General features: G+C 39.0%; 1 protein-coding gene across 1 annotated transcript in view; it reads left to right on the top strand.

Annotated features, from left to right (window-relative positions):
- Positions 1-24,308, top strand: part of PDE11A (phosphodiesterase 11A) — a 107,795-nt gene that overhangs the window by 16,603 nt on the left and 66,884 nt on the right. Inside the window, exons 3-4 of the mRNA XM_057363719.1 lie at positions 21,326-21,415; positions 23,546-23,686. Coding sequence (XP_057219702.1) covers positions 21,326-21,415; positions 23,546-23,686 — 231 coding nt within the window. The remainder of the gene's footprint in view (positions 1-21,325; positions 21,416-23,545; positions 23,687-24,308) is intronic.

Raw genomic sequence — 24,308 nt, 5'->3', positions numbered from 1 at the left:
ACCAAAACAATTTCGCAAAAATCAGTTCCAGCAGTTTGTTTAATAGTCCCAGCTTTGCATATAGTATTTCTCATCTCTGTTTCAGCTTTACCTATAGAGTTTCTCATCTCCATGAAAATTTTGCTGACCAAAGACAGCAGGCTGGCAGAAGTGTAGCTGGTCTTCAACTGGCAAACTACTGATTGTACATTAGAAGGAATTCAGCTCTCCTCCATGCTATCTTTGCAACTGTCCATCTGAGAAATTCCTGTCTACATCCCAGCAGCTGGAGTGTGTAAGCAGCAATAGAGCTGTAATGCCTGTTAGGAGTACACAGGAATGTGTTTCCCCTAAATCTGGGAATTGGCTGTTTAAATCTGTGGGCACAAACAAATAAAACTCTTCTTGTCTTTCAGAGGACTTTTCTCTGCCAGCTGCTTCAGGCAAATGTCTGGAATGAGGCAAGCACGGGATGGTATTTCTCTCATGTAGCCCACCAGCGTACTGTTATTTGCTGCTCAGGCCAGACATGGTATCTGTGTATTTAATACCACCCCAGGGATTTTCTGCTTAGGAGTTTATTCAGGCATTTCTTGAAGCAAGACAAGCTTATAACTTTCACAACAACCTGCCCATTGTGAGAAGAACCGCTGTGTGGCTTTAATTAATTTCATGTTATTCTTTGTTTTTCTTTTAGTGGACACAGTGAAAAGGCATTCTCTATTCATTTTCATCCCAGTTGCTTTGCCCTAAAAATCTTCAGCAGTTCCCACCTGGTACAGCAGATTTTCTGCCATCTCTGTCTGCTTTGGCAGGATGGGTGCCTGCTCCTCAGAGCCTCTGGTCAGTGCCTCTGTGCTGCTCTGACACTTGGTAATTTCCATGTCTGGAGAAGACATTTGTACCAATTTTTTCGTACCCTCAAGTCTGAAAAACCAACAACTGCACCTTTCTTAGTGTTTCAAAGATACCTCTTAGTCATGCCCAAAACCTTTTTTGAAAGCCTGGGCATGTCTTGATTGCTTCTGTTGTCATCTTGATGTCACTGCATTGCCATGAAAAAAAAGTTTTGCTCATCACTTAACTAGCTARTTCATTTTGCTGATTGTTAATTCTAGCAAAATCTGTTTCTGTCCTTATGAAAAATACCTGATCTCTCTGAATTGCTGTGCATTTTAATTGAAAAAAAAAGAAAAAAAACAAACCAAAAAACAAACCTACAGAAAAACATCAAAAATATTTTGGGTTACCAGCAAAAATTAGTCAACAAGATTAACAGTTACTCTGCAGCCAGATTACATGTTCTAGACCCAAACTGACTGAAATTTTGAAAACTAAAGTAGTTAACCAAGTAATGATTATAATTTTGCATCTCTTGCATAACTGTGAAGCACTAAACTAGGGTTAAAACAATATTGTGATGATTTTTATAGATGAAATGTTGTTGGAGCTGTAAGAAAATGGAGCCACATTGTTCATAATGCTGAATGGTGRTCAGAAATTCCAGACAGGAAATTATGTAGTGCACTTCAGGTAACCCTTAACAGGTTTATCAAACCATATTTAGAAAAATGTTTCCTGTGAACAGCATAATGATAGAGGCAGACCAGGAAGAATGCTTCATGACAGCTGTGAGTAGGACCCTTAATTATCCATTTGGTCTGTGGGAAACTTTATTACTTAGAATAATTATCCACATACATTTTTAGTGAAACAATATTTATACTGGCAGCTATTAAGGCTACAGTCTTTAGACTAAATTTGACATGAATTTAACCTTATTATTAATTTGCTGGCAACTTGCTGTCCATGCTGTAGAGTGGTAAAAACAAGCCTTAATTTTTTCTCTTTCCTGCTATTTTGTTTTTGGTGGTTTGGTTGTTTTTTGGTTTTTTTTTTAAAGAAAAAGCTTTTGCTGCATAAAAACAGACTAACATTTTGCATTACTGGTGTCATGGTTACTAGGAAAATTCGTTGGTGATAGCTCTCCACTGTTGTGGCATGGTTTTGAACAGGGAGGTGAATGGGAATGCCATGAGCTGCAGTGGAGGGTGCCCAGTGTGTAGGGCTGGGTTGTGGGGTGCCAAGCAGTGATGGACTTGTGGAGATCAAGAGCTGAGGATGTCTGAGCTGCCATGAGGTGAGGCGTCAGTGGCATATTCTGTAGGACACTGGGGCCACATCTTGTGGTCAGAGCTGGAGCAGTCCTGCTGAGCAGAGCAGCTGTGAATATGCTTCTGCTGCCTACTGAGGAGGGGAGGCTTTGAAAGGAGGGAGCTCGCCAAGATATGTTACCATAAAAAATCTGAATTTTCTTTTTCTGTTTCACAAGGTAGAAAATATGGCTGTTGGGGCCTAGGTGCTTGCTTCTGTGCTTGAATCACAAAGGCTGGTAATCTGCTCTAGCCTCGGATTTCAGGGTGCCTTCCTCAACTCAACGTGTAAAGTCAAGAGCTTTTAATCCTGAATGTCCAGAAATTTTTATACTCGGTGGCAAAGTTTGTTACTACCCCACTACACAYGCACAGCAGCTGAAATGTCACCTCTATAATATAGCTGTTTCAAAGGTAAATTCTGATCTCTAGTCTCTTAAACAATACAAAATAATTCTGAACTTCAGAAATTGGTAAAGTTAGAGCAGTGAAGATGTGGATGACTTACAAAAGCTTATGYCTGCCTGCAGACAGTGTTAAACCATCAGACTTACAAGAAGTTCTCACTACCAAATTAAAACAACAAGGTACTGCATTTAACTTAAGTTTTGGGAAAACATGTAATGGAGAGACTGTAGTTTGTCTCATAAGTGGAGAGATAACCTCTGGTTTTATACGATTTCATGAATATCTGACCATTGGGTGATGGATTCAGAAGTTGCTGCCAGACTAAGCAGTTCATACAGAAATGGAAAGCATTTTATTTTTCTGAAGTGCATTTTGGGAAATCACCATACATAGGAAGCAGAAGCCATTCTAGTGAGATATGAAAAGCCACCATAAAAGCCTATAGGAATGAGCTTGAGCATTTTATGTGTTCAGCTATTAGTTTGAAGTTGTTGCATTAATGCAAYTTCTGGAAGAATAAAGAGGTCGGGCTTGTTGGTTGGTTGGGTTTTTTCCCCCTTCAAGCGATTACAGCTTTTAACATATTCTATAAAAAATAATATTTAAAAATTAAATTCCATTYTCAGAGTAGGAATGGTGAGAAACTTATTTGATAAGCCTGTGTTCTGTGTTTAAGGAGGATTCAATAAAATTAATATGAAAATAAATTCCACYGAGTTCTACTCAGTGATCATGTTCCTCGCTGATGTCATACTTAAGTAGTATGTCCTGAATATTAAAACAAAATACTTCAGTTATTGTTTCATCAGGTACTTAGACTTCCTCTTTTAATGAAAACTGAACTAGAGATGAATAATAAGAATTGATTCTAATTTAATTTTACTAGAATATGCATGGCCTTCTGTTTTGCATCTGCTGTCAGTTTTGTGGRTTTTATTAGAATAGATATGTCAAGTCAGATACTGAGATCTATTTTTGCTTACGKAAAAAGATTAAATGTTAGATGCTTATAGTAGAATGTGATGTTGAAGCAGGAAATACCTAACTGTTAAAATAGTATCTCATGAATATTTTTTAACAGAACCTGCGTTTCTGGCATAGTTACTGTACTTCKGATGTGAAGTTAGTCAGACAGTGAGACTTTATATGAATATGATTGTGAAAGCTATGAAAGTGAGCATCAGGAACAATAACCAGAACACTGTGTGTCTGGATGCATCTTTTACAATGGCGGAGTTACAGCAGCAGAACTGTGATGGATTATTTTCTTTAATGGAATTACTTTGCATTTCCTTTTCTCTCAGTATTTTAATTTCGTGACTTGATTCTGCCTTTCTTGGAGGACAGAAGTCTCTGCAGCAGCTGCTGCTGCAAATACCTGCTGCCATGCCTAATGGCATGGCTATAATTTTCCTGTTAKTCTGGCAGTGGGACCACAATTAATACTCAAATCTGTGGTCTTGTGATTGGTACTGTTGCAGCAACCAAAAAACAAAAACCCAAAAACCGGGAATGAGGCTGATTGTTAAGTAGCACATTCTTCTATTACAGAAGCACATGTAGGGATAGAGAACTTGTTATCTCTTTAAGCCAGGTTTTTGCAAGAGGGAGAGGGGAAGCGGGGGAAGGAAGGGACAGGGCTGAGGCAGTGCAAAGCTGGGGCAGCCCCAGGCTCAGGACACAGCGATAAGCGATGGAAATCGTCCTGCACTCCCGGGCTTGAGGCTCGCACTCGTGTGCTGCCAGAAAAGGGTCTCACCCCCTCTAGTGGCTTGCATTCCTCCTCGGTCCGTGGTGATAATACTACAAACTTAGGTTAGCACGTATAGCTGGAGTAGGGGCTCCCACGGATGAGTGGTGACACTCCTATGGCTTCATGTTTCTGCTATTTTTTTGTTCATTTTTAGCACGGCAGCATGTTTAGTAAGTGTTAATTAAATATAGATCAAGTTATCCATCCTTGTGGTGCTGGTGCGGTTGGCGACAGACAGTGCTCCATGTGAGAGCAGCCCAGCTCTGGGCTGTCCCCGTGTGCAGCTCCGGGACAAAGCCGCGCTGTCCCCTCCCTGCCAGCCCTGCCAGCCCTGCCAGCCCTGTCGCCTGCTCACAGTGCCATCAAGTGGATGCCAGGCACTACGGCGCCAGCCGGCGCCTCAGGTTTCTTATCTTGTCCCTTAGTATTGCCTTAAAATCCTGCTGARCCGTGCTTCACTTACCTGCACGTCTGCTTCCAACACCAGCCTAGGAGAGGCTTCTCATCTGCCTTAAACACTGAACAGTGTTTGCCGTTTCTCTGCCCCGGCTTTGCTGGGTAGCCTCAGACCTTATCTGCCCACACTTTTCAGTGTTCTCTTGAAGTTGACAAGATKAAGAGACTTTTAAGTGTACTTCAGGTATCTTCACTCAAAAATAGTCTTACGGCTACCTGATCCAAGAAATTGCTTACACTCAATAGCTGCCTCCCTGTTTGTCCATAAAGTTATCCAGTCTCTGCATGTATTGGTGCTTCAGTCTAGCAGTATCACCAATTATTAAAAATTGAGCAGCCTTTTATTGTGTTAGATGCTGAAAGTGGCTGAACATTTTCCAACATATTTCATTGATGACTTGTAGCTTTATCACATTTTAGATTTTTAAGGTGAATGGTTTTATTTTCYCTCAAGAAGAAACTCATGTGATTTTTAACTTTTTTATTTTAGTGCATGCAAAATACTTTTTTCTCAAACTGTGAAAATATTTTCTCTGTCAAGCTTTTGCACACTAAAGTTCTGGAAAGGAATTCTTGACACTTGGCTGTGAGCTGGGATATACACAGCTTGGATACTATGAGAAGCCCAACACTTCATGGGGTTTAAAAATATTCTTTTAATTGCACCATCAGATCTTTGTCATTCTGCTTGCTAGTTGATGGCTGATTCTACATCACCCTCATTTTTCTTCTCCTACTTCAACAGCTGCATCACCATTTTTGCAACAAGCAGTGTACTCCAGTGTTATCTTCCTTCAGCATTTTCCCTTTTATCCTGTTGCTCTCCTTTTGCATCTCTTTTCTCCTTATGCCTTGTGCAGATGGAAGCATTTGTGACAGAGGTAAGAGTCTCAGTAGGTTTGCTATTTGGTGGAACTCATGATGTGCCACTTTTCATTCAAACACTGAACAAGTGTTTGGTGGTGGCAAAAAGGGTCATTCCGCAGTATCTTTTGGTTTTATAACAACTTGTGCATGTTCAAAAGGCTACACAATAAAGGAATTCTTCCTTATATTCATGTGGAACATCCTGTGCATCAGCTTTGTGCCCATTGCAATTTGTCCTGTTGCTGGCACCATCGCGAAGAGTGTGGCTCTTGATACCCCACCTTCAGACACTCACAGACACTGRTTAGTTGCCCTCTCAGCCATCTYTTCTTGAGGTTGAACAGGCCCAGCTCCTTCAGCCTTTTCAGGTGAGAGATGCTCTAGTCTCCTAATCGTCTTTGTAGCCCTCTGCTGGACCTGCTGTAGGATTCCCATGCCTGTCTTGTACTGAGGTGCCTGGAACTGGACATGGTAACAGAGTGATGGTTCTTCATTTCACATTGCTTAGTGGAATAGAAAGTGCATTATTAATGTGCATGTTATCATTTCAAGTGTTGGCCTAAATCTTAAAGTCTGTAGCTTTAATCACTCTTTGTTGATAGCCATGTGAAGCAATTAGGTTCCTTTATAGAGTATAAGGCTCAAGCCAGCAGATGTCCAAACTGACGTGCACTTGTCGTAGCACAAAACAGAGAATCTTACATGGTACATGCCTGTATAAGCAGAAATAAGAGAAATTTGTAGGCATATACAAAGGAGAAGTAGGAGAGCCCTGAGTAAGACGAGGAGAAAGTTTATCTGAAGGTTAACTCAATGGTAGAGCAAAAAATATCTCCTGATTATTTTCTTCTTGGTTCAACATGATGAGACTTAACATACTCCTTATATAAAATAACATTGCTTCAAGGTAATATCTACTTATGTAGTCTAGTTCTCCTTTTAAKGACACAAACTTGCAGTCAAAATTGTACTAAAAGGGCCTAAAAAGAGTGTGCAAATGGTCTTAAATCAGTGTGTAGAATTCAGAACTTCTGTCAAAATATGTTAAATCTGTACCTGTTTAATTTTAAGTTTCCCCATGCATTTCTAGAAATGATAGAAGTCTTAGTGATAGCCATTCATGACTTCACTTTTGCCTTCAGAAATCCAAAAAGTATTAAATTACTACCTTTGACATTTCTTTCGCACTTATGGGAACATGAAAAGTACCAGTTTGCTACTGACTTTGTTAATGTMTTGCCATTGTCTGTCTTCACACGGTGTGTGGGAAGGGAAAAAAAAATTTCATAAATAAAAATTACTTATAAATTCAAGTGCGGCTTAGTTTTTTTTTTTGAAGAATGTAAATGGGTGCTGAACATATCAGTGGGAAGCTGATTTTTATATTCAAAATGAAGCTTCATGGGTGTTTGTGTATTTATTGCAGGCAATCTGGTAGCTCTAGTGTAGGTGTTGGTAATGAGCCTGTTTAGTTATAGTAGGAAGTGTAACATTTGTGGCCAGGTAAATCACACATCTGCAGGAKGACTGGGAAAGTCTTGGTTTTCAGAGATTGCTTAGGAAATGAAAACATTTTTTTCTTTGTACTTTTGTGGTAATTTCATGGCACTTTGAAGTCTTCTACTGGTGCTCATTTAGAAGCAATGGCTCACAGTAATCTTCCAGGTCATTGGCAGAGGTGAGAAAGAAACCACAACATTCTGACTGTTTACTTCTATGTGTCCTGGCTCCTGGGCTTAGTCTTCTCTTCCATTTACAGAGAGAAAACAATTGTATGCTAATTATATTCCGAGTGAGATGGTGGCATTGCAGATAGCATAAGTGTAGCTAACATGAGTAAAAGCAAATTGTTGGGTTTGATTAAAGGAAATAAGAGCTCAAGGTAATTGTTGAGTGGACAGCTGAATTGAGAGTCACAGCTGAGACAAATAAAGCCACTCTACCTACACAGGTGAATAAGGTCAGTCATTAGAGCAGAGGCAGATTGTGACCTGCCAGGTCAGTCTGGGGAGAGGATATAAAGGCTTTTGGGGAAGATTTGTTTGCAGTTCTTGCAGCAGGAATGTGTCCTGTGATGCCTGTGTGGCCCCGTGTGCTGCATTGCCCACCTGGCACTGCTCAGGCACCAGTGAGACSGTGTGACACTGCTGGGGATGCAGAGAATTGCCGGCCAGCCACATGCATGTGAGCAGGTAAGGTCAGAAATACTTCCATGCTCTGGAACCTCCTTTGCCTTATAAGTATGGAGTTGGTTTTTGGCTTTCCATGAATCTGCACAGGAGTAAAAATAGATAGATGGGGAAAGAAGGAGTGGCAATGCCAATGCCAGGAAAGGCTAGTTGTTTCTGTGTTAGACCAGCAGCTGGGAAAAAAGTGGAGATTGAAAAGGTGTGTTTGGGGGTTTTTTTTTTGTTGACACCCCCCCCCCCAATGTTTGTTTTTTGTTCAGTTTGCTTGGGTTTTTTTCCTCTCTTTTTTTGGTCAGGTTTTATTCCTGGGTTTTTGGGTTTTTTTTGGGTTTTTTGGTTTTTTTTTCCAGCAAATGAAATCAGATTTATGGTTAAAAATTAAAACTATATGTTTTCAGAATCAATAGTCTTTGCAGCAAGCTCTTTATTTTTAAAATGCCTCAGGCAATTTGTATAAGGATCTGGAGCTCTTTGAGTCTTTGGATTTGATAGTATTGCACCATCCATTGGTCTTTTTCAGTGAAATCAATTTATACTTTGAGTTCAGTTTCTAAAAACATCGTAAACTTCACTGTGACATAGGTACTGGTAAAAATTTTGTCATGAAAAGGTAGCGAGAACAAATCCCATTTAYGTGACTGTATAGTATTTCAGGACATTTGACAGGCAGGGCCTCAGAATTCACCCATTCATTCTTGGTTCATGTTCTAGTTCCTTCATTCATGTTCTAGTTCCATGAATAAAGAAAATACCTTCCTTATGGAAGTAGTGAATTTGTTACTGTTAAACAAATCATATCTAATGAGTTAAAGACATTTTTATTTTGAGAAGCATTACATAAATTAGTTTCTTCATAAACAGAGAGAAAGTTGGAARTACTAATTTTGGAAAGAAAATAAACTAAAAAAAAAAGAAAATATGGGGAAATGAGTGGGTGTAAGAACTTCAGCAAGACTGAATTCATATCAAAAGATAATCTAAATTAAGAATGATAGTTTCCTAAGCAGCTAAGAAACACTGGGCATTGAGAAAATTTTAAACTCATGGAAARGGAGGAAAAGCAGAAGGCGAGCAAATGTGGATAGATGTACAGTGAGCTGAATTTGAAATTTTTTTATTTTACTTCTGCTCAGCTGTGAGAAGCAAGGSTGTATGACTGAGGGCACTTCCCTGATCAGTCAGTGTTTCCCTGGTATTYGTTGCTTAATTAATGTCAACTTATGCAGTCCAAAATTACGGAGACAAAAAAAAGAGCAAGCCTATCCAAACTAATCACATCAACGAACACTGTTCTATTCTTTTTAGTACAATGTCTGTGAGGAGAAAAAAGCCTGTATGATGAACTGAAACCTTGTTTTCCTATTGCTTCTGTAACTTAAAGACAAAATATCCTTACTCAGTTTATGATGTATTTTAACCCCTGGTACTACGGATTCAAGCTAAATTAACTATGATACTACTCAAAAGGCTTATTAACTATGGTACTGCTTAACTGGAAGTGAAGCCTTATTTTGCTGAGTGATCTGTAAAAGTTTAAAATATTTGGCCCTGTATTGAACTGCTAATAACGTAGGCAGCAGCAAACCCTTAACATCAGTAAATTTGCACCAAGGAAGACAGCAGCATATTGATTTCTGAACACAGCTCAGCTACCTGAAATCAAATGCACTCTAGTGTGCAGTTCAACAGCCATATTAATGTTAATATCTTACAGTTTTTCTTCTGAGGCACAAAATGAGAAGCATACATAAGYTTATGTGTAGAAGAACCTTGTGTTGCTGGAAGCAAAATGCATGTCTGTAACTTCTGTAAGTAACKGGAACAGGCTTGCTTATATACCTGACTTTCTGTATAAAGGCTCAGTTTGTTGGTTTGGGGTTTTTTTTCCCATTTAAACAGAACTTTGTTTAGATATACAATCATTCAATCTGAGATTCAAAACACTATATGATTTTCAGCATTAAGGGGCAGGATGCTGGCTGCTTACTAGGTGTAAGATTAACATCTTTGAAAATCTTCACTGCAGCAGATGACTGTTTTATCTCTCTGAGGCTGTAACTCATTGTACGTTTTGTAATGGTCTTTCACTGAGAGGTCATTTAGGTAGTTGTTCTGAACTGTTCTTTTTCTGTGCTCTTCATCAARTTACCTCAAAGAAAAAAAGACAAATGGCCCCATCTGAAGCTGTAGTAAAAACACTTCATGGCCACTTGCAGAAGGAGAAAGAGATAAGCAATTACTGCTAAATGCTGACAGTTCTACAGTCATAGCTAGCAAAAGCCTGAGCACTGGGGAAGACTGTCTGAAGGTRGAGACTGTCATGCAAAGGTTTAAATACTTTTTTGGACCAGCAAGTGAGGCACTGCAGGCAAGACTCCAATCATAAGCTTGGGGCAAAAGTATTTTTGTTTGAATAAAATACTTTTTTTTTTTTTTTAAGTCAGCAACATGCAAGTCTCCAAATATAAAAAACCCCTATAGGAAATAATTCCACTAGCTGCTGTCAGAAAAGATAGGATTTTTTTTCTGTGTGACCTTGGAAGACTGTGCTTGTGTTTATCTTGCAGCCATGTGAAAAACAGTGTGTTACCACGTTAAATCCATAGAAGTCTGCAAAATAAAATTGCAATGTGGGTTTTATCAGGGAGAAGTTGCATCCAGTTTWCCTGGCTCCTCAAAGGCGAGCAAACTCAGTGTCCCCAAATTGTCTGTGCTTCACAGACAAGTGCTTTAGGTAAATAATGACTGGGATAGTCACACCACCAGAATACTGCTGTTCCAGTTTATAAATAACTTTGTCTAGAAATCAGATAGCAGCATGTGCAGGTGTGAGTCATCAGTGCAGGAGACACAATGATGTGTGGAAAAAGCATGGCTCGCATCCAAACCAGCCCACACACTTTGATCAGCCCCTTGAAGTCTGCAGCATAGAAAATAAATTTTTCAAGTCAGGATGCTGAAGCCCATCCAGAYTTTAAACTCAAAGGTGCAATAATATGGTATCCAGTGCTTCTCTCAGTATCTTGTTGATCAGTCATGSTCAAAAGGCAGTTTTATAAGTCATTAATTTACTGAGTTAATTATCACAAATGTGTGTCAAAGCTGGCTTGTGTAAATCATTGTTTCAGAAAACGTAAGTTCTAAGGAATTAAGGAAACATCCAAATTATTATTTTATTTTCCTTTTAAAATTTCAAAATGAGCTGAAACTGGAAACAGTTAATGATATTGAGCTGCTTGGTTGCAGAGTTACTGGAGGGTGTAATGAAGAAATCAACAGGTACCAGAATAGCAGTTAGGATGAGGTGCTGGTTTTGGAGASAATTCCAAGGAAAGGAAAAAAAGGAGTTATATATATAACTGGTCTGGCAAAATGTATCCCTTCAAGGCTTAAATTAAGGAGAAAGGGGGTACCTTGATGCCAGATGAGGTTTCTCAGCAAGTGGATTTTCAAGCAGGATTTCAGTTATTTTTGTAACTGAAGGTTAAAGACAGAAGTAAGTGAATCCTTTTTCATATGAAAGCACATATATGTCCTAGAACTGGTATGTTTTCAATACTGCAGATTGAATCATTGTTTATCTTCATAAATTGCACATTTTGCTAATTGTTGGACAATCTTTTTTGCCATATGTCKTCTTTGTTCTGTTTTTGCAGTGAAGTAAAGAGAAAATTGAAACAAGTTTGGATCACTTTCTCTAAAATTTTGGGGTTTAAGTCGTACTAAAAAGTACCATGTATTTTTCTTGCTTACTTTCATTGAAATTATAGTTTGGATTCAAAATTGTGTGCAGAGATTATAAACTCTTTTCATTTTTCTGTTGGCATGTTCTTGTGCATGGACTAAACAATAAATGTGATATTTGGACATCCTGGCAGACATAGAATAGCATTATAGGAAAAACAGGGAATGTCAAACATTCAGGCTGTATAACAAATAAACTGGCTCCACAGAAATTCTGTAAATATTTATGCTCAGCTTCTTGTGACTGACATATGCCAGGAAAAGGGTAAAAAATATTTAATGTCTGTCTGCCTTCTGTGAAATTGGTACAGCCAGAGCTGATTAAGAATGGCCTGAGGCATCAACCACCTTTCCACATTTTTAAAGACAACAAAATTCAGCAAATTACAGGCATGTAAATCCAAATCAAAATGTCAGAGGTATAACTGCAGGCTCACAGTGATGTAGATCAGAGCACTATTTGGCTCAGCTACTTTTCTGCTATTGTTTCTTTAAACTGTGCGCATAATGAAGGAGTGACAATATATAATTGCTCAACACACACTTTTCTGTAAATAGTTTTATTAAGAAAGCAGTTAAGGAATTTTTCAGTACTTTGTGAYAGTCTTTCAAAATCCCATTTCATTTGAAACTATTATGCCATGACATTCAGTACAATTTCAAAATAGGCAAATAYAGAAGACCACTGGCAGATTTCCTAATGTTGAGAAGAAACTCAACAAAATCATGTAAGGATATATGTAAAAAATATGATGTGATTATGTTGTGTTGTGATGCTTCTGCGTATTATGGAAGGAAGGGTCAAGGTACAGATGCGTCCTGGAAGAGATAGAAAATGATGTGATGAAGGGATCACTTATGCTACCTGTTGTCCTTTGTTCAGTATTTCAGTTGAAGATTTTTTCTGTTTGACAGTAAATTTTTTTAGCCTAAGAAGCACTAGAGATGCTTTGTTTGACAAGCAGTAATGTAAGGGAGTAACACAGTTGATCTCTTGAGTCCCTGGCTTTCCTTTAAGCTGTCACCAAATGATGCATCTCATTTATGAAAACTTGCTTTACATTTTCTTTTTCTRGTTGAACAGAACCAACCCTTTCCATCCCTCTGGAACTGATGCTGCAAGCAGCGAGAAATTGGGTGAGCTAAACTTATTCGCACCAGGCACAATGTAACCTGGCTGGTTAATGTGTTCGATTCAGACTTTTGTGTTCCAGCTGGAGTTTCAGTTAGCAGGAAAGATTTTGCTGACATTGGCTTTAGTCAGGCAAAAACACCCACCTTGCTGAAAGAAGAGCTCAGCATGACAAAGGATCAGGCTTCTGCAGTAAGTTCTGCCAGAAACATTCTCTCTTAAATCAAGTCCAATATGAAAAGAAGGCTACTGTTCAAGTAATTCCTTCTTCAAAAATCATAAAACACATCTTGAAGCATATGAAAGAAGAACGTGAATAAAAAGTTATTAATATCACTAGGATTACAGTGCAGACTGTTATATATAAATGAGCTAAATTTTTTTCTTTGTTAAAATGCACACAGTATTCACTCAACAGCAGGATCAGGTTTCACTCATGACTCTCAACAACATGCCCAGTACAAATATGTCCATGAATGTACTAGACAGAGTCCAATAAAAGTACAGAAAGAGGATTAAGGAACTGAAGAATCTCCCCTTTGAGGAGAGGCTTGGGGGGCCGGGATTGTTTAGCAAAGAAGAGAATGCTCATGGGGGAGTCTTACCACTGTGTATAAATAGAGGATGGTAGAATATAAAGATGGCATAGCCAGGCTCCTTCCAGTGGTGCYCAGTGACAGGACAAGAGGCAACGGACACGTGCTTAAACACAGGAAACTGTCTGAACATCAGGAAACACTTTTTTACTGTGAGAGAGACCAACAAGTTGCTCAGAGAGGTTGTGAAGTCACAGTCCTTGGAGATATTCAAAAGCTGTCTGGACACAGTCTGAAGCAAACAGCTTTAGGTGGTCCTGCTGGAGGGCAGAGTGTTGGGCCAGGTGACCTTCAAAGCCATTCTCAGCCACTTTGTGACTCTGGTCTGGTGGCTGCACTGTGGCTCTAAAGAGAGGATTTTAATTCATACAAAAAGTGAAGGAAGGCATCTTCATTCAGTTATGGCTAAGTCAATAATTAGTAGAAGTAGTTTTCAGTTTGTATACTCTAATAGTCTGCAGCAGGAAGTAAATGAATAAATCTATTTCTCATCATAAACAAGAATTGGGAGTTGGTAAATGAGTTGTAAGCGGAAATGTGACTTGAATATGACATTCTCATTGTATGAAGGCATATGGAATTTCTCTCTTGGTTTCAATGCCATTCAGTTAGCATGGTCAATTATTATATATATTGTCTGCCAGAGGCCAGATGAGTGCAATTTGAAATGATAAGACCAAAGTCTGAAATTGTGTTGTAGGAAAGATCAACTTTGAGGTGGTCCTTACTAATTCACCTATGCCAATTTGAAGTTCTGATCTGTAATACCTATTTTTAGCATTGGTAGGATCAGTCTTCACAGCTCTCACTTTGCCAATACCAATATCTTCCCATCTCATGCAGTGATATTCATAAAGCTTTTGTAACAGTGTCCTTGTACTGGCTGGTTCCACTTATTCCAACATAGCAGGAACCAGGAGCCTTTCCAAAATCTTGACAAAATCTTTGTGACCTTTCTCCTCCGTCAGATAAATCAGTTAATATTTCTTTGGCTCAGTTTTGCTGTCCCTAGAGAAAAATTACGATGTGGAATTGCTACTGTAAAACTTTGCTCGTGGTCTGCTAAAGTGCTTTGAGACGCTGAGATTCAGGCACTGCAGCCCTGCCTGCCTCCCATAACAGCTGCAGTGTCCTCTGCCTGGGGCTGGCCTTAGTGACTCCTCTTCAAACAGGGCAGGATGAGCAGCCAGGCAGTAACCCAGCCCCTCTTGGTCTCTCTGGAAAGCATTACACAAGTTAAATGTCCTTTGTCAATCATCCCAACTTGGCTTTGTTGTTTGGTTTTTTGGGGTTTTTTTTTGGTTTTTTTTTTTGAGGTAATGATATAATTTTGATGTTTCAAATATAACTGACGTTTATTCATAGGTAGGGGTTACAGTGTTGAGGATTCATGACCTTTTGTGACGCTTCTTACCCATGTTATTTCAGATGAACTAATAAATGCTGCTTAGCATTTCTCCACAAGACTTTGCTACAAAGCCCTTCCAATGTCCAATAGATGGAAACACTAGAGTTGATAAAGAAACATCATTTGTAGCATGGGTTGATTTAATGGCCTTCAGGCTGCAGGCAGTCCCACAGACATAGCCCATACCTCCACCATCCACATCTGAGAAGCTGCARTAGCCCTCGCAATGAGGAGTCTCCGTGGCTGTCAGTGTGTTTATGATACAGAAACATGTTGGTTCAGTAGTTTAATCACACTACAGTAACTTTGCAGYCCTCCCTCGGGCTGCCTGCAAGCTGAGTTTGCCTTTCAAGCTTGATGTGCATTTACTGAAGCCCTGGGGCTGAGTGCTGATGCCAGGCATTGGCCTTACAGGTGCTTACACTCCATGTCTGCTACCTCTGCTGGTTTTCAGTTCATACCCTTCTGATTTAGTAGAACCACTATTGCTACTTGTGTAACTTTTTTCCTCCTCTTGTCCTCATTTTCTCTGGAGATCCTGGCTTAATATCGCGTGTTGAGTAACTGAGTGGCAGTTTGAAGTGTTTGCTGGGACAGGTCTTTTATTAGTGGGCATCACTGATTCAGGTTTGTGTAAAATATGGAGACATTTCCAGTGAAAATAGCTGGATTTTGTATGTAGGAGATCAGTGATTGGATCCTAGAATAGCAGCCATATATTTAAATTATTTTTGGCTTCCTAGTCTTCAGCAGAAATGCTTTCATATTTCAAATTCATTTGGAGCAACAGCATTTAAAATGAGRTGCTGTAAGGAAATTTACAGTACAATTATTTTCCTTTTCACTTTATCCTGAGTGCTAAATTTAATGCAATGTTAAAAAGTTTATGTCTTACCAAATGTTGTTAAGAATAGGTTTAATAGCCACTTCCAATGTTTTTGTTTGTTTGACAGTATAATTCAGCATGTCTTGTTTAGAGTTTTGAGCTTCACCCCCTGCTAGTGAGGGGAGTTATGGATAATATTTAGCTGTAAAGTGACTGGGTCAAGAAATGCTCAGATACCTGCCAGAAAAAAATAAGAATAGTAGATGTGTTCTGACTGTATAAACAGTTTTACAAGTGTATTATTGTRAATCAAGTTCAATGTGTTCCTTTGTTTTCTCACCTTAAACATCTTGGGTACATAGCAGGAGAAACTGAGGCTGTGTTGAGCAATAGAGGGCAGTGATGGGGCCTGCAGAGTGGCCAGAGGTTGAGCACATTTATGCTGCATTCCCACCCTGTCCTGCCCCTGGGTCCYGCATGCAGCAGTCTCCCAGTGCCATGGCTTGTGAGAACAATGACCTACATAGGAGTCAGGTTTTAAAACTGTAATAAGCCTGCTTCTACCAGAGACATGTTTTGTAATCTGTCTGGTGACGCACTTATCTAGTTTGAATGTGTGCCAGTAATTCTATGAGGCAGGCAAGTAGAGAGTCAGTGCTGAAGGATTGCTCCCATGGKCCTTTTCAGGCTGTTTACAGACACCTAAAGCTTCCAGAGTTAGATAGTGAGCTTTATAGGGCAGAGATGCTGCTGTATGTTTGCAACCATTAGCGTATTTTTATGGTACTGGATAAATACATGCAAATAGAAACAAAATAAAAATGAAGGGAAAAAAAAGGCAATAGAAGATTGGCCCAGGAGCCTCCACAGGTTCACTGATACAAGCAGGAGCTATGTGCCCTATGTGCCCACAATTCATGGAGTGTCTCTAYCAACCAATTGTTCTTTCCATGCTTGGGGTGGAAAAATTATTTTGGTATTTCTGAGAACTGCAAACTTAGACGACAGTTAGATTTTATCAGGTCCATAGATGGCCAGACCCTGCACAGCTGGCAGGAGGTAATGAAATTYGGATGAACGCTTGTGCTTAACCATTTCTCAGTTGAATCTGGTTTATTGCTTTCAGAACTCAGTAGAATATTTCATTCTCGAATCTATTTTGAACACATTAGGAAATGTTTCAAAGGGCAGTTGGCTTCCYTGATTTGGTTTCAAGTATGTCCACAAAACATTTATCACTTCAAACTATAGCAAAGCCACTTCCTTTGRAAGGACTTCATTTCTCTTTCCAGGAAGGCTGTACTGGCTCCTTTCCCACAGGCTCACCAAGCAAGCTGTGTAAAGGGAACAGGCTCCTGTGGCTGCTAAAGAAAACAACTGACCCAGACAAGCATTTGCTGAAAGCTTAACTTGGAGTTTGTGCCAGAGTGAATACACAAGCATCACTGAGAGGCTTCTTTCTTCTGTCAGACATCAGAATTGTTTTCATTTCTGACCACAGGCAGGGGGTGCTTGGAGTATGCCAGAAGCCAGGAGTTAGATTATATTGGATAGTTAYGGCAGCGTGTGCTCTCCGAGAAGGCTCAGCGAGGGCAAAGCTGCATGCGGGGGAGGCAGGGTAAATGTCATTGCATTTGCTGAGGCTGAAGTCAGGGCTCCTTTCCAGCCAGCAAGCGTGAAGCTCTCTTTTTACCTCTGCAGTGTACTGCCATTGCAGCACTGGCTGTTTTTCACCATTAGCTAATAACTTTCTGCATTGCAGGTCTGCATGCGTGCAACTTCCTTGCTTTTATACCTTCCTCTCAGAAAGGGAGAATTTCAAAACATAACTTACTGGGAGGTGCACAATTCTAGAAAAATAACCTTCTTTTGCAGCTGGAGCCAGCAGCAGCTTTTCGTACGTAGCAAGGGAAGAGCTTCGTAAGGATCCTCATCCCCAGGCTGTGCAATGAAGGGAAAGGTCTCTTGATGACAGGCATTGTCAGAAAGAGCTTGGCCAGAGGTCTCTCTCYTGTTTCTGATGAGAAGATTTATATCATGTGTGAGGTTATTGTGAAATCCAAGCTCAGATCATGAGAAGAAACCCTCAGTTTTAGCAGTTCAGAGAAGCATTTCATTAATTTATGTATTCTATGTCTCATCATCTGTGAAAAGCCAGATGAAAGGACAGAGTGCCACACCTCAAAACACTGTGCTGCTGTAGTGTAGATGTCCAGCTACTGATGTTCCCAGGCAGCTGTACAACCAGATGTGGAACTTTAGTGTGGAAGACTCCCTTTAAAATTCTGAGGGAGCACTGGTGTGTTTCTGAACTGATGMCTTATAAAAAAAGTATTCTCTAACAAACACAGTTTGTAGCTTACTTGTCCTGGTTGTTAATATTGCAGAATCTGGAAATATTTCATACTTCCAAATACCAGGCTCCTGCTTCAGTTCTTGTTGTGGATTTGAAGGTCTAACTTTGGGGATACAAGTTTGGAGATGTGTGGAGTTAGTAAAGCAATAGGAATATATCCTATGGGAAGCCAAAAGTGACTATGGGTAAGGGCAGTCATTTGATCTTACTGGTGTAGTTTTGAAGTAAAGATATGTCATTTTTAAGGCCTAACTGAAAATGTAAGTAATTACATAGCTGAATTCTAAAACTTCTTTTAATTGTACTGTTTGTTTCCTTGGTAGTTGTATTTTAATACTCCTAACATACAATAATGGAGTAGAATTTTTAAAAGAGTGAGATATTGAAAGTGCCCATTACTACTACTTCTTTTCATAGGTTTCCTGCCCTGATAAAATATTGAACAGTTTGTGAGCATAGCATCTTAGCTTTTGTATGCTGCTGTGAATTTGTGAGGTGAGTGTAGTTGCAATCCAACAATACTTACTGGAGGGTGAAGTAAGAGACACTGGGCCCGTTACCTGGGCCCTGAATGTTCAGTAATCCACAATATTACCTTGTTAGCCTGAAGTTAGTGTATCTKAGTGCCTTATAGTTGTCATGAAAAAAGCTAACACAGACAAGTCTCTTTCAACATCTCAGCACATTCATTAAGTTGTTACTCAGCCTAAACACCATTTTTATAAAATGTACCATTACATACTTACTGATGTGTTTGTCAATATGTCACACAGTACTGTGATGAATCGTTGCAACTAATCCTATTAGACAAAATAATTTAATAAGTCACATCTGTTAAAGATTTTGGTTTTGTTTTTTTTTTTTAATTCTGCCTATTTACTTTCTTAGAAAATCAGTTTGTTTAATAAATGTGCAGAACCTTTTCCTTTAATCACATTTCCTTAATGGATGTGGAAGGAAATTTTCTTTCAGATATATTCCATTTGGCTTCAAAACTATTTTTTAAATAGCTTTCATCTTTACAAAGGGAAATGATGTACTTTAGAAGTGTATATTGAGTGTTTTTTTCATGAGTTTCACACAAATACTTTGTGTRTAGGTGTAATGGAAGCATGTTGCATACTCTACCTTTGGCCCAGGTTTTACATTGGAGCACCAGGAAATTAGTAATTAGTTATCGATTTTTAGTTATCTAGTTACTAGTTAGTTATAACTAGTAATTAGTTATCGATCCTGTCACTTTAAAGGAGGGGGAGAAGGATGTGTCCCTCTCATGGTGTTATGTGCCATTTCCTCAACTTTTTAAAAATCCCTGAAGTGTGAATCTGGCATAAAAATACCAGCTCCTTGCAATATGTGGCTCAGACAGGTAAGAGCTGAATATTATGTTTTTCCATATTTGTATGGGGTTCCACAGTCATAGCATAAACATTTTAGAGGTTCTTCTAAATAGTCTTAATACTGCAGATTTAAATMATGATGCAGTTACTGCTTTCTATCTAGTTCAGCAYTTTGGTWAAAAAAGTGTCGTGGATGTTAATTTCTGTATAGAGCCAGTGCCTTGGAGTTTGGGTTCCAAAGAGCAGTGGTTTTCAATATTGCAAAGCTGTATTTTCTTCTCACTAAAAAGACATTTTTGCTGTCTGGTTTTGTGATGGCTGAAGGCTCGTAAGCATCTCGTGTGCTTCCCATTGTCACAGGGCTGCACTGATTCTAGGAATAGATATTCCAGTGTGGGGACAATAAATACTAGTATTTACTTATTGAGTTAAAGTGTATCCAGTCTCATTAATATTCAAAATTGCACTGAAGGTCAGGTTTTTCTCAAGTTAACTTTTTCTGCTCTGATCTCTTACTTGGCTGTGGTTTAYAGTACTATTACAAGAAAATATAGGTTTTTAATTTCATTTGGAAGTAAAAACTAAACTGAAATACACAAAATTCTCTCAGAGCAACTCTGGCCATTAAAAAAAAAATCCCTCATCAATTTTTTACAGTCTTATTTTATTTTTCTTTTTGTGTACTCTGCACTGTAGATCTGGTGTGATAGTTGGCTACTTTAATTACTGYCTCTTCGAAAAGGTGAGTGTTTTTAGAGTCTAAAGAATGCCATTTTCCTTTAGAGGCAACCGTGATGGTTGAAGAGAATGAAAGCAGGATGTTTCCAAATTAGCAGGGTGTTTTCCAGATAGGTATGTACCCTTAAAGTGGTTACTGTGACAGTGCCAGCTGCAAAGGTACAAAATACAGASTAGCTGAAGATCTTTTCCAAAAGCTCATCATTACTCAGGCAYAGACTAAGTAGGTATGTTACCAGTGGAGTGTTCAAGGCAGATAATGTGAAACACCAGTTGCTGCTATTTCTGTTCTTCTAGGTTCTTTMCTCAAATAGTCTCAATAGCCCACATCTCTGGGTTAGTGGTATTTTTCTAATTAAATAGGATTTCAACGAAAAATGCCGCTCTCTTAATGCCAAAATTTGTCACAGACAGGATTTCTTACAGTCAGACRGGCCAAAGAGAAGAAAGGTTAGCTGTTGTAGCATTCTTTTGGGTCTGTAAACAATAGAGTGCCTCAATTCCCACTGGCACTGCAAATGTTAAGGCTATTCAGCAGCTGTAAAATTTACTAAGAGTCTCAGATCTAAGCCTGGGAAGCATTCAGCAGTGGCAGTGTGTTAGAGACTYGTTACCAGTATGTGGCTTCAAAATGCTGGGTTTGGACTTTGATCCATTGTCATCCTTGTGAAAGTGCCAGTCCTACAGGTGTTCAGCTRTTTGACTGGTCTCATTTACTAACTTCACACAGCCAAGCTAAAGTMATCTCAGACATCACAAACTATGTTCCAAATCCCTCCTTTTCAATCTTTTTAAATGCATTATGATGCATTAAGGCCCAGTTTTTCAAGMAYGGTTTTTAAACTTTTTTTTTAACYTTCTTTGAGAAGACARTCYGTTTTCTKACTAATAGTGTAGGATCAATGTGCTGTGTTCCACTGTGCTGGTATTCTCCAAAATATCTATCCTCCAKATGTAGAATTCTTCCACAGAAATGTGACTCAATTGCTTCTTGAGCTCAGAACAAAAAAAAAAAAAGGCAGTCCAGAGAAATAAAGAATGTTTTTCTAGAGAAGCTGTAATATCTACAGTAATTTAAAGTGGTCTTCAGAAGGCATTTTATAGAGTTGAGGATCCAGAGTTTCCCTGAGAAATTATGGAGGATGCTCACTTCTGGGACCTGTGAACTTAATTGTATTTGTTTTTTCCTAGACATTTGATCTCTTTCCACCTATCTGATGTACCTTGCCTGTGATAATTTTGTTTTGTGTTTAGTGCTCTGCTGAAGAGTGAGCTGAGACCTGCCTGTGATGTGTCCCCTAAATTTTCTCTTTCCTAGTAAGAAATTGCTACCAACAACTGCAGTGGTTTGTAATGACTGTGAGTTTTCTTCCATTCTAGGTGATGCAGATGTACCTCCCATTCTGTGGGATTGCCATATCCAATGCCCAGCTATTTGCAGCTTCAAGGAAGGAATATGACAGAAGCAGRGTAAGTGCAAAAAATATAGTGGACCAATATAAAACTTTTGTCTTTTGTTCTGGCAGGTTCCAGCTACGTGTACATGTTTGYTAAGCAGACAGTTATATTTTGTTTCAAAAATTGTATTTTCAAAAGATGACTGCAAGCAGAGTGTGGGAGGACAATACGCTTGTTGTTTCCTTATGTCAGTTCTGTGTTTTGTAGTGCCAAAACAATTGCCTTTATGGCACAGACAGTGCAGGAGAGAGTGTTACTTTGGCAGAGATTCAAGCTCTCAGAAGATTCTTCTAATGTTAAGCTTTTGCCATCCTGAATTTCTAATACTCAGGTCATGTGCAAACAATGTGGATATGTCTTTACAAAACTAAGCAAGAAAAAGACTCTTGTAAGTGAAGGGTTTTGACAATATGTATCTGCATAGAGTACACACTCATGATTGCTGGTGCCATACRTGCATTGGGACAGGAGGCTCTGAATTGAAAATAATGCCAGGCTCTCATGTTATTCCCTTGTCAGAGAGGTCTTTTATTTTTTTGAAGAAACAAAATGGTARTTTTGAAGGGTTTTTAATAATGGCTGGCTTTTTTAAATCAACTTTCTGCAATGACAGGAAATTATATTTTTGTTAGCATGGATCACAGGTCCAAAGCTTCAGTAGAAATACCTCTGATAGTGTTGAACCTACTCTCCCTTCTGAAGGTAGGGGTAACTGCTGTGGTCTGGGTTTGTATATTGAGYTCTGACATCTTTATATTCATGATTTTGGTTCTTACATGTATGAAAACTAATGCTTTCTRCTACTTTGAAAAATAACAATGGCCTATTCTAACTACCTTGGGTCATGAGGCATCTGAGTTTGTCTTCTGTCCAGGTCTGAGAACAGACTGTTMTATTTTGGAGTAGAGATTTGGAAGAGACTTGGGGAGAAAAATAGATTGTCTGCCAAAGTTTGTTTGGGGGCTGTTTTTTTTGGTGTTGTTTTTGTTTCTGTTGAGGGTTTTTCTGTTTGTTGGTTTGGTTTTTTGGTGTTCTGTTTTGGTTTTTTTGTGGTTTTGGGTTTTTTTTTGGTTTTTTAGGATTTTTTTGTTTGATTTTTGTTTGCTATTGTTAGAGGAGTCAGCATTTAACCTTCTGCGGAAGATATTTAGCAGGAAGATGTCAGGGACATTCTCATTCTTCATTAGAAAAATACTAAATTTTTGTAAATTGGGTTAGAGATACAAATTCTTTGTTTCTTGTTGCTGCTTTAGCCGTGCAGAGTATAACAAATATTGMTGGTGAACAACTGTGGTGGCTTGCACATGATTGTATTTCTGATCTGTTGGTGGTGTTTAACTTTGCCTAGTCCATGGCTGAAGTCAGTTAGCAAGTACCAAGTGGTGGACAAGCCCATACTGTTCCTTTCCTATCAAGCTAGACCTTAATGGTGGCATTTTCCAGCAACTGTGACCAACATTTTGCTGATGACCACTGTGTTAGAAGAGCTAAGACCACTACAGTTAATATGCTTACCTATATCGATGCTCTTTAGTGTCAGTGCTCTAAATGAGAATAAAGGAAAGAGCAAGCTTCTTTGGATCCATGGTAAGAAAGAGCGTGGCCTGTTTTTTGTTTTTTTTTTAAAGTTGATGAAATGAGGAAAGAAAGCCTTTGTTCTAAAGCATTGTGTTTTACAGACATGTTGTTAGTGGTGAGGTCTGGATCAGACTGCTATTGGAATATAGAAGTATTGATGTGGGTCTTTTTCTKTCCAGTTTTGAACATGCAAAATGGGTAATAAGAGAATAAAATGTAGTTTAAATGTCCTGGCAAATTCAATATAGAAAATCAAGCAACTCAATCCATATTGCTTTGCATTACAGCCATTGTTACATTTTTAGAGCAAAGTGAAATCATTTGAAAGATTCCCACTGTTTGCTAAGAGCTGGATTGTGCCCAGTTGTGAGCTAAGAAATATTTCTTTCTTTCTTTGGATACCCTCTCTAATTTTGTTGCTGTAATCATTGAGCTTTATTTGAATGAAGATTTCAATTAATCACTCATATTAAAATCAGTCCCAGAGATGATGCCTCCTTTGCAATGCTCCATCTATTTATTAATTTTACAACCAATAAAAGAGTCTTCTGTGCTTGCGTACAGGCTTTACTGGAAGTGGTGAATGACCTCTTTGAGGAACAGACTGACTTAGAAAAAATTGTCAAGAAAATTATGCATCGGGCCCAGACTCTTTTGCAGTGTGAACGTTGCTCAGTATTACTTCTGGAAGATATTGAATCACCAGTAAGTATAGTTTCACATTCTGTACAAGATTAATATTCAAGTGGTGGAGCAACTGCTCTTACTGTGGTGAGGCTGCTGTGTACCATTTGTAAGTACTGGACAGCAGGTATTTTTCAGTGGGTTGTTTCTAAATGTAGGTTAGGTACACATTGAAAATTTATCAACACCCCTGTTGTATCTCAATCCCAGTAGGCAGCTAAGCCCCACATGCCCAGGAGCATGGGGAAGGCAGCTGGAAGGCTAAAAGTGTGGTTGTGAAAATCTTGTGGGTTGTGATACGGGCAGTTCAGAAGGAAAGCAAAAGCTGTATGAATAAGCAAAGCAAAATAAATAATCCATATGATCCTTCTAATTGGCAGRCAGGTGATCCATCATTTCCAGGAAAGCAGSGCTTCAGCACATCTAATGTCACCTTTCTCCAGCTTTTACTGCTGAGCACAACATCATATGGATCTTAACATGGGATATCCCTTTAATTAGCTGGAATCAGCTGTCCTGGATGTGTCCTCTCTATTGTGCAAGTCATTTATGGGGGTGGTAGAATGAGAAACAGAGAAGGCCTTGGCACTGTGTAAGGACTTTTCAGCAGTAAAACAGCCATGTGTTATAAATCCTGTTTTCA

This window comes from Malurus melanocephalus, unplaced genomic scaffold (assembly GCF_030028575.1).
Source record: "Malurus melanocephalus ecotype Western Australia unplaced genomic scaffold, MMel_1.1 scaffold_30, whole genome shotgun sequence".
NCBI classification, from domain to species: Eukaryota; Metazoa; Chordata; class Aves; order Passeriformes; family Maluridae; genus Malurus; species Malurus melanocephalus.
The sequence above is the reverse complement of the archived record's forward strand: the minus strand, read 5'-3'. Positions and strand labels throughout refer to the sequence as shown.